A 10,368-nucleotide genomic window follows, 5' to 3' on the forward strand; every position below is an offset into this window, starting at 1 on the left:
CTGTGAGTTTGAGGCCAGCCTGGTCTACAAAGTGAGTCCAGGACAGCCAGGGCTACACAGAGAAAGCCTGTCTCGAAAAACAAAAACAAATAAACAAACAAAAAGATATCTCTAAACTAACATATGTCAAAAACACACACACACACACACACACACACACACACACACACACACAGAAATGAAAAAAAAATGAATGAAAAAATATGACGACACAACTCCTCCAAAATAAAATTAGTTATCAGGCGTGGTGGTGCACACTTTTAATCCTAGCACTGAGGACACCGAAGCAGGAAGAGGAGCTCTTCTAGTGTGAGACCAGCTTGGATGTGCCAGGTTCTTGAGAACCGTCAGAGAGGCTTCTGAGTTCTTTCCAAGTATGAGGAAACCTCCAAAACCCTGGAGGCACTGACAGCAAAGTAAAAAGGAGCCCAGGAAAAGAAGGGTTAGGGCGTGGCGGGAGAGGGCGTGGTCAGAAAGGGAGCGTGGTGGAATGAGGGGCGGGCCGAGGGGGCGGAGCGTCTAGACTCGTGCTTAACATGGCCACGCTTCGCAGGCTGCAAGAGGCGCCCCGGCACTTACTGGTCTGTGAGAAGTCCAACTTCAACCACGGCAAGTCTCGCCATAAGCATCTCGTGGAGACGCACTATCATAATTACAGGGTGAGTCAGGTCCACCCGGGCCCCTAGGCCTGGAGAGGTTTAATGTAGCGCCTCTCTGGGCTGCACCCGGCAGGACCTCCTCGGCTTGCGAAGCGGGCGGAGTTCACCCTCCGGCTTGCTGGGAACTGTAGTCTCTTCAGTTTGCCGACTGCCTTTCTTGGGGTTGTGAAGGACTACAACTCCCAGCACGCGCCAGACACAGGGCGGTGCTCGGTCTTTTGAGGAACCGCGGAGTTTTGGGTTGAAGGTTTGGCTGGTTGCCGCCTGGTTCTGGATTTGAGTCCCCCATAGCTCAGTAAAGGTTTGAGCAGGTCAGGAGGGGTTAGGAGTGTAACCTGCACAACATGTTGCTGACTTTCCCCCAGATTTTGGGTAGGTCTTTCTGTGGCTCAGCTTGAGGCTCTCTCCAAAGCATCACGCGGTTTGACAACCGAGGAACTTTTAAGAAAACTACCTTAAGACGATAAGGGCTTGAGCATTTTACACCTTAAATATTGGTCCGATCGGTTTCTTAGAGACATTAGCTGAAGGAACAGGCTGGTTGTGGGAGCTTTACGATACGAACTTTAGATGTACACTTCGGATCATTTGAAATACGCGCGGATTTTTGGTTGAAAGTTCAACCAAAAATACTCTTTTTGGTTGAAAGTTCATCCCTGTGGTCAGGAATGTCCTGTTACGTTTATCAAGAAATGGAAGTATCCGGGAGCACTTCTGCTTCTATGTAGCTTCTTCTTTTTTATTGTATTTAAATAATTTATTCAGATTACATCTCAATTATTATTCCCTCACTTCTTTTTTCCTGCCCCCCCTTTCTCCCCTCCCTCTTTTCCCCCTTTCCCCTCCCCTAGGCCTGTGGCAGAAGGGGACCTCCTGCCCCACCGTATGATCACAGCCTATCAGGTCTCATGCCTGTACCTTGCTTACCCTTCCTCCGAGTGCCACCGGGTCTCCCCATCAAAGGGAAGTGGTCAGTCAAATAGGGGCACCAGAGTTCATGTCAGAGTCAGTCTCCGCTCTCTCCTATGTAGCTTCTTACTGACTGAATGTCCCTAACTCTTTATGCTCCCGGGAGCAATTCCTTTGATTTCATTACTCCAGGGTAAACAAATCAAGGCATGTTGAATTATACTGTATTTCCTCAAATACAAAGTGTGAAGGACATAACATATATTGCCTATATGCAAAAGATAAAGTTCAGGCAGTATTTCTGCCTGGCCACATTGCAATGCAGAAATGAAAAACTTTAGTAGTCAAATATATGTTTGCCTGGGATTGTTAGATTAAAAGATTTGCTGCCTAGCAGGGTGGTGGTGCACAACTTTAATCCCAGACAGAGGCGGGTGGATCTCTGAGTTCAAGGCCAGCCTGATTATACAGAGTAAGTTCCAGGACAGCCAGGGCTACTCAGAGAGACCCTGTGTAGGGGGCTGGAGGGTTGGGGTGGGTTTGGTGCCTGTGTTTATATGTCCCAGTAAAACCTGTGAAGGAATAACTAGCAATTTTTGATATCTCACTTGTAAAAATAATGGTGTTACTCTTCATAAAACGTGGCTTTGTTTGTACTTGTACATTCGAATAGGTTTCCTTTCTTATTCCGGAATGTGGGCTTCTATCAAAAGAACTGAAAGGCCTGGTCATGGAAATTGGACCCTATTACTCTGTGAAGAACTTACCTCTTCATGAATTCATTACACACGAATTCATCAACACCTTTGTAAAGAAAGGTGAGAAAAAGCATCTAGTGTCTCATGTGAACAAGGCAAGACAAAAAGCTAGAGGAAGGACCACAGCAAAACACTAGGGTTCTTCGCTTGTTTTCAAAAGAGCCTGTGGAGCATAGGCCATGTGTCCTTCTGCACGCCTCATTTCTCCATCCATCAGTAGTGTCATTCTCCTCTTTCCTGTGTCCTCTTTAGATGATGGCTACATACCTTACCAAATTTAATTAGTCCTTGAGATAACTCAGAGACCTAGGTTGAGTCCCTACATAGCAGATGAGGATTAAGCAGCTTTTGAATGTTAACTTGCTTAAGTAATTTCTGAATGTTAACCTAGAACTTTGCATCCAAGTTTTGTCCTCTTGCCTCATCTACCGTGCACCTTCCTGCTGGAATCTCTAGGGTTACAGGGTCTATGCTGGGTCCATTCTCAGCCTGTTGAGAGTGAACTGGCACAAAGCGACCCGAGTAGCGGGTAATCTGGCTGGAATTTAGCATGTGTGTATCAACTTATCTCTGCCATGTTTATTGAGTGGGTTAGAGCTGTGTTAGATACTGTTATCCACCTGCAAGATTTGTTGTCATGTGAAAAATAATCCATCAACAAGTGGTGGGCAGGCTTGTCGTAACTACTTTTTTTTTTTTTACTTTTCCCTCACAGGTTCATTTTCCGCATTAACCTACAATACAAGTATCGATGAAGACAATACTGTTGCTCTCCTACCGAACGGTGACAACATTCATTTCTTTCTTCCTTTCTTCAATTAGAAAAGAAGCAGGACTGTTTAAAAAGAAAAAGAAAAAGAAAAAGAAAAGCCAAGGGGGGTGGAGGAGAGACAGCTCAGCAGTTAAGAACACTGGCTGCTCTTTTGGAGGACCAGGGTTTAGTTCCCAGCACCCACCTGCTGGCTCACAACCAACTGTAACTCCAGTTCCAGGGAATCCAGTGTCGTCTTCTGGCCCCCACAGGCACCAGGCACACACATGGTGCACACACATACATGTGGGCAAAACACTCATACACATAGAAATAATAAATTATAATTTTTTTTAAAGTCAAGTCATATAGCTCTAAACAGAGTAAAATAAAGCCCCTCTTTGTGATCCTGACTTCCTTCTTAGATGGGGGTGGTTTGATGTTTAATCTTCCAGAGTTTTCTATGAATTTATAAGCCTAAAAATTTTAATGCTGGTTACGTGACATTGTTTGTTAGTATTCTTATTTCCAAAGGTGCACGACACAGACATGTTCCTGCATCTGTGTGTACTGTTGTCTTTTGCGGGGGATGGTATCTTGCCATTCAGATCACCTTGGCCTCAGGTTTTCATTCCCTTGCCTCAGTGTTCCAAGTGCTGGGGTCACAACCATGAGGCAGCACATCTCTTCCTAGCTTTATAGGTATTAAATACTTCGAAGACCTTTGAAGTAGGGGCTGGAGAGATGGCTCAGCAGCTGAGACTGATTACTGCCATTGCAGAGGACCCAGGTTCAGGTCCCAGCACCCACATGGCAGCTCACAACTCGAGTTCTAGGAGATCTGCCACCTTCTTCTGATGTCACAGGCTCTTTGGTGTACTTACACCCAGGCATACAAGTACACATTAAATTAAATTAAACTAATACTTTGTTTTGGGTTTTTGTTTTTTGGTTTTTTGGTTTTTTGGTTTTTTTTGGACAGGGTTTCTCTGGGTAGCCTTGGCTATTCTGGACTCACTTTGTAAGCCAGGCTGGCCTCGAACTCACAGAGATCCTCCTGCCTCTGCCTCCTAAGTGCTGGAATTAAAGGCATGCACCACCACACCTGGCAAGCTAATAAAATTTAAAGAAGGTATTTGAAGCAATATACAGACCATAGTTTGATTTCTTCCTCAATACAAGTATAATTATTTCTAGTTTTGCTATTGAATTATCCACATATGTATATCACCAAGCTATGCAGAAAGTTCCAGGCCAGCTGGGTATGTTGCTAGATAATATTAATGTGTTAAAAATAAAGTTTTGGTTTTGGTTTTGGTTTTCTTTGAGACAGGATCTCTCTGTGTTAGCCTTGGCTATCCTGGACTCACTTTGTAAACCAGCCTGGCCTTGAACTCACAGCAATGCGCCTGTCTCTGCCTCCCGAGTACTGGGATTAAAGGAGTGTGCCACCACGCCCGGCTCTAAAAATAAGTTTTTTATATGTACGTATACTGCCATTTCATTGCTCAGTTGTCTAGCTTACTTAGAGACTATCAGCCAAAATTCAACATTTCTTATGGCAACTACTGTTTGATTTATAGGGAAATTAATTTTGTCACTGGATAAAGATACTTATGAAGAAACTGGACTTCAAGGCCATCCATCTCGGTATTCTGGCAGAAAAACTATGAAGTTTAGTAAGTATTGTGTGTGCTCCATTGGCATCGAGCAAGTCAGTTTTCTTGTAATAAAATATTAATGTTTGTCTTACCTCTGATCTCTGTTCAGAAAAACATAGTTCTTTCTTGCCTTTAAATCCTGACTCAAGGAGCTATTGAATGCTCTTCCTGGTTGATTAGCTGACACTGTTAATTGTTTCTCTTTGGCTGTACACTGCATTTAATAACATTTGTAGGACTGGACTAGTCCCTTGCATGCTGAAAGATGAACAGTTCAGTGTGCTTAGAGCACAGTTTCTTTATGGTTACTTGGAGAAGTTCAGTCACAAGTGAGGAGGTGGGTTTGATGACACTGGCTGGTGTGGACATCAGTAACTAAGACCGCTGCTTACATGGGTAGATTAAAACAACCATAGTAGCAGCTCTCAACACTAGAAATAACCCATGGAGGGAATATGTTTTTGATGAGCCAAAGGGATGAAGAACGAAATAATTTGTACTATTTATAAACTTACCCAAAACAGACATTTCTCTACAGTGTAAGCTATGTATAATTTGAATGAGACAAGTATTTATTCCTTTTTCTACTATAAGTCATCTCCATTGATTTAATGGATTTATCCCTTAACCTGGATTCTAAGAAGTATGAAAGAATATCTTGGTCCTTCAAAGAAAAGAAGCCTTTGAAGTTTGACTTTCTTCTGGCTTGGCATCATACAGGTATGAAGTACATGTTATATAACGGAACAGTGATATTTGAAATCTAACTGTTAGGCAGAACAGTTCAATGGTGATGTTCTGCTGTGGTCAAGGGATATTCTTTACATAGGCGTGTGGGCATTGTGTTGGACCTGTCCTAGCTTTCCTCAGCATCCTTGGTTCAGGGTAATCTAGGTCTGAGGCAATCTGCAGACCCAGAGAGCTTCACAGTGGCTTCAGAACAGCTAATGTGTAATCAGTTCCTTTCTTTCCCTGTTCTTACATTACAAAGCCTTGGCTAGGATATTTTAAATCAGCACCAACTATAATTATATGTATGTGATCTGTTTATCATTTTTGCAGGATAATAATCCAGGCAGACTATTAAATGTCAAATAGCATTTGTTATGACTTTTAATTGATTAGAATACTAAATTTAGTGCCAGCTTTTATGTTCATCAAGTAGTATTAACCTGCTTACAACTTCCACATGTATTGCTCCTTTTAGAAGTTTATCTTTGGCTCATTACAAGACTGTAACGAATCTGATTATTGGCAGTTATGTGGCATAGTATGTCCTTTGGAGCACAGGGAAACGTAGTCCATTTTGGAGCTCTGTCCATCTGCCTGCTCCTTGTAGGAAGTTCCTGGACACTTTTGCTCTCTGTCCTAATTTTATAATACTTGGTGCCTCTCCTTCTGCTGATGAGGGGAAAGTTGCTTACTGCCATTTCTGTCAGTTGGCAACTTCTCTGAGGACTGTCTGAGCAGTGGGATTGGTGTAGCATCTTATTCCTACACTGCTAATCCCAGAGAAACTAAGAATGGTCTGAGATGTCACCCCTCTACCAGCCAGCAAAGTCAGCCAAAGTGTGGTGGGTGCAAGACCAGCGTCAAAGACAAAGGATTTGATTCCTCCCAGTGGTATCTGTTGACAAGTCTGGAAGCCCTGCTGGCAAGCTGATAATGCCACCCACTCTCAGGACAGGGCCATAGGCCTGTGAACCTGGAGGCTGATGTTCAGGAGCAGGAAGTCAGGTGTCTCAGCCCCAGCAGACACAGTGCATTTACCTCGCCTCCGCCTTTTTGTTCTCTCCCGGCCCCAGCCACTGGATTGACCCACATGTCCACCCACCCTAAGACTGGGGTTTCCCTACTCAGCCTGTGAACTCACGTGCCAGTCTCCTTATAAAACATCCTCAGACACACCTGGAGAAGAGCTTTACCACCAATCCAGCTTCACACCTGGAATTAATCAACATGTAGGAGAAGTTCCCCAAATCCCAGCAGGCATAACATGTCACAGATACGGTCTGTGACATGCATGGTGGGTTATGTTACAGAGCAGGAACAGAGAACCCAAGGAACCCGGTTCTTTTTTTTTTTTTTTTTCCGGTTTTTCAAGACAGGGTTTCTCTGTGTAGCCTTGACTGTCCTGGACTCTCTTTGTAGACCAGGCTGGCCTCGAACTCACAATGATCTGCCTGCCTCTGCCCTCTCGAGTACTGGGATTAAAGGCGTGCACCACCACGTCTGGCTCTGAACCCAGTTCTTTTATAGTGGGTGTCAGCCTGTCTACTCTGCCCACAGATAGGACGGAGGCCATTATTTCTATCTTACTGGACAGTAAGCCAGCTTGCCCTGTACTCTGAGAGGGGTGTCTGTTCTGTCTTCCAAGGCTGTTGCATGCACAAATGTCTTTAAAGATACAGGGGACAAGCCGGGCGGTGGTGGCGCACGCCTTTAATCCCAGCACTCGGGAGGCAGAGGCAGGCGGATCGCTGTGAGTTCGAGGCCAGCCTGGTCTACAAAATGAGTCCAGGACAGCCAAGGCTACACAGAGAAACCCTGTCTCAAAAAAAAAAAAAAAAAAAAAAAAAGATACAGGGGACTTTCCTGGGTCTTCAGGGATGGCTAGCATGAGATTCTGTCATCAGTTCCTTTGCTTTTCTTACTAGATTGTACAAATAAACTCCTTTCTGTAGAGTTCACTAATATCCCTATATAAGGAGTACTTTGGAGTTTATATATGAAGTTGAGACTGTCTTGCTAAAACTACTACATGAATATGGGCCTGGACTGAAAGCACCATGTATTTTCCAGGAAAAATGAAAAAGGTAATTGTTTGTGGCACTTTAGCATAAACAGTGGAAAGCAACTTCAAGTGATTGTAATTAGGAGACAGCTTCGCCTGGCTTCCATTTTACTTAATCTTACCTGTTCTCCATAACTAAAAACGCAGTGGGGAAGGTGTCGGGCATCGTGATACACACTGAAGGGAAAGGCAGAAGGATCGTGCATTTGAGGCCAGCTACATACTGAGACGCTGTCTCCAAACACACAAAAAGAAAAAAAGGGAATGGAGTTGGGTCAAGATCCATCCAAGTTGTAAGAATGTTGACTCAGCTTTATTTGGTGTATTTTAAGGTGCCGAAGAACCAACAATGCTGTCATACTTTTCCAAATACCAAATTCAGGAGCATCAGCCAAAGGTGGCATTGAGCACAGTGAGAGAGCTGCAGTGTCCAGTGCTGCAGAGCAACACGCTTGCAGGGGAACCAGAAGAGGCCTGCAGTGCCCTGGAGCTCTTTGACTGGCTTGGTGCTGTCTTCTGCAATGCAGACCTGTGGGTATATGAACTCTGGAGTTTATTGCTTGTCTCCAATAAGAGTTTAATACTTTGGATATGATTATGTAGTAGTTGTAAGTACATTTTCTCTCTTTTTTTTTTCTGGCAGAAATAACCAGCCTCATAATTTCATATCAACTTACTGCTGTCCTCGGCCAAGCACAGTGACAGCCCAAGCATGTCTGTGCACAATCACAGGTTTCATTCTGCCACAGAAGATACATGTCCTGCTGCAACAGCTGTGGTGAGAACTCTTCTTGCCCGTGTCTCTCACTTGTTGGTGCTATGTTGGGGCGCTAAGGACTTTTATTAGTGTGGTGTGGTATAAGGCAGATGGCCCCTCAGACACCTTTATATCCCTTTTCTCACTGCTTGGCTCAGAGTATAGTAACAACAAACAACAAAACCAACCTCATCTTCTTTAAGATGTCTTCTCTTTATGTGCACATGCGTATGAGTGCCAGTGAAGGCCAGGAGAGGGCTTCAGATTCCCTGGGGCTAGAGTTACAGGCACTTGTGAGTCTGCCTGTATGTGTGCTGGGAAGCAACCTTGGGTCCTGTGCAGATAAGGGCTTTTAACTACTGGGCCATCTCTCTGGGCCTGACATAGTTATTCTTGCTGATAGAGAAAATGCTATTTGGAAGTTACTTAACATGTGGAAAAAGAAAGCAGAGACTCAGTAGAATTCTTGAAACCAGCTGCTCATTTTTCTGCTTCTGTTTTGAGCCATTTTGATACAAAAGTATGACACTACTTGAAAACATTTCAGTATTCTATGGGAAAAATTATAATCTAAGTTAAGTTTAAGAATTTTGCAAAATCTTAGTCAAAATTGGGTAGGAGCCTGGGCATGGTGGTGCATGCCTTTAATCCCAGCACTTGGGGAGGCAGAAGGAAATGGATTAGTTTGAGGTCAGCCTGGTCTACATTGTGAGTTCTAGGACAGCTAGGGCTACATAGAGAGACCCTAGATTCTTTTGGTCGTTTCTTTCCTTGCTGGGAATCAAACTCAAGGCCTTGAGCATGGTAGGGCCAATGTTGAGCACTAGGTCCTTGCCCCAGAAAGAATATTATTTTTCCTGGGAGAGAGGCCAGAAGGATAGCTCGGTCGGTGAAGCCCCATGCAGCCGGAACTGACATTCTGAGTTTGATCCCAGGATCCCCAGGGCCTGCCAGACATCTTCTGACCAGCACATATTTAAAATAATACAAATAAAACCCACCTTTATAGGAGGGGAACTAGGGCAGGACAGAAACTGTTTTCTTGGGCTTAAATGATTTTCTGGGTTGTGAGTAAGTGCTGCTGAGGTTGTTTTTTGTTAATTAATCTTTATGGAATTCATAACATAGCATTTAATTCACATAAGTTTAGTTTTTATAAATCAAAATAGAGTCTCAGCTTAATTAGGACATTAGAAATATCTCTAATCCTGTTTTTTTTTTTTTTTTTTTTTTTTTGTTTGTTTAATGTGGCTGTTCCTGACTGCTTGTTTACAAGACTTTTCTTTCTTTCTCAGTCACTACTTTGATGAGCCAAAGTTAGCTCCGTGGGTCACCTTGACAGTTCAGGGCTTTGCAGACAGCCCTGTTTCATGGAGAGAGAGTGAACATGGCTTCCAGAAAGGAGGAGAACACTTATACAACTTTGTGATTTTTAATAATCAGGACTATTGGCTTCAGATGGCTGTTGGGGCAAATGATGACTGCCCACCATAAAATAAAATATGCAAAACTCAGATCCATGCTTGCTTGCTTGTTGTTATACTTCCTCATTGTAAAGGGTTATGTATCACCCAGACTTGTTACAGTGACTAGCTTCTCAGATCAGCATTTGCTTGCTTTGTGCTCTTGGGCAACCCCTGTGCCCTGGCTGCTCATCCAGTGAATAGCTCTGAGCTGGTTTTTCAGTTGAGCACAGGGTGTTGCTTACTACAGATCAGGGTGTTCGTGTACTGACTGTTCTGGTTTGGTTTTCCATTGATCGGAAGCAGCTTCTAGGAGAAAAGGCCAGGTTACAGTCAATCATCAAGGTGGACTGAGGCTGGAACTTAGAGACAAGAACTAAAGCAGAGGCCATGGAAGAACGCAGCTGACCGGCTTGCTCACCTAGCTTTGTTTGTTTGCTTTTGTTTTTGTTTTTTGTTTTTCGAGACAGGGTTTCTCTGTTATCTTGACTGTCCTGGACTTGCTTTGTAGACCAGGCTGGCCTCGAACTCACAGCGATCTGCCTGCTTTTGCCTCCCGAGTGCTGGGATTAAAGGCGTGCGCCACCACACCCGGCTTGCCTACCTTTCTTATTGA

The 10,368-nt window shown here is 43.9% G+C and overlaps 1 protein-coding gene across 3 annotated transcripts; it reads left to right on the forward strand.

Annotated features, from left to right (window-relative positions):
- Positions 1-512: 512 nt before the first annotated feature.
- RPP40 (ribonuclease P/MRP subunit p40) lies at positions 513-9,803 on the forward strand. 3 transcript variants are annotated; one of them, XM_084795452.1, is made up of 8 exons: positions 513-659; positions 2,242-2,386; positions 3,042-3,110; positions 4,661-4,756; positions 5,333-5,458; positions 7,865-8,063; positions 8,176-8,310; positions 9,585-9,803. In XM_084795452.1, exons 1-8 carry the CDS (start codon positions 537-539, stop codon positions 9,781-9,783), a joined length of 1,092 nt encoding a protein of 363 aa, XP_084651578.1. In that variant the 5' UTR covers positions 513-536; the 3' UTR covers positions 9,784-9,803. The 3 variants fall into 3 exon arrangements, with proteins under 3 accessions (XP_084651578.1, XP_084651579.1, XP_084651580.1); XM_084795453.1 differs by lacking the exon at positions 513-659 and adding an exon at positions 889-1,031; XM_084795454.1 differs by lacking the exon at positions 513-659 and adding an exon at positions 891-970.
- The last annotated feature ends 565 nt before the right edge of the window (positions 9,804-10,368 follow it).

Source organism: Acomys minous (genome assembly GCF_964271855.1).
Source record: "Acomys minous genome assembly, chromosome: 9".
NCBI lineage: Eukaryota > Metazoa > Chordata > Mammalia > Rodentia > Muridae > Acomys > Acomys minous.

Bases quoted from the DNA above. Each gene is read 5' to 3' on its own strand.
- RPP40 (XM_084795452.1), top strand. From the start codon at position 537: ATGGCCACGCTTCGCAGGCTGCAAGAGGCGCCCCGGCACTTACTGGTC. The intron at 2,387-3,041 runs GTGAGAAAAAGC...TTTCCCTCACAG, and splicing joins CAACACCTTTGTAAAGAAAG to GTTCATTTTCCGCATTAACC. The intron at 5,459-7,864 runs GTATGAAGTACA...GTGTATTTTAAG, and splicing joins TCTGGCTTGGCATCATACAG to GTGCCGAAGAACCAACAATG.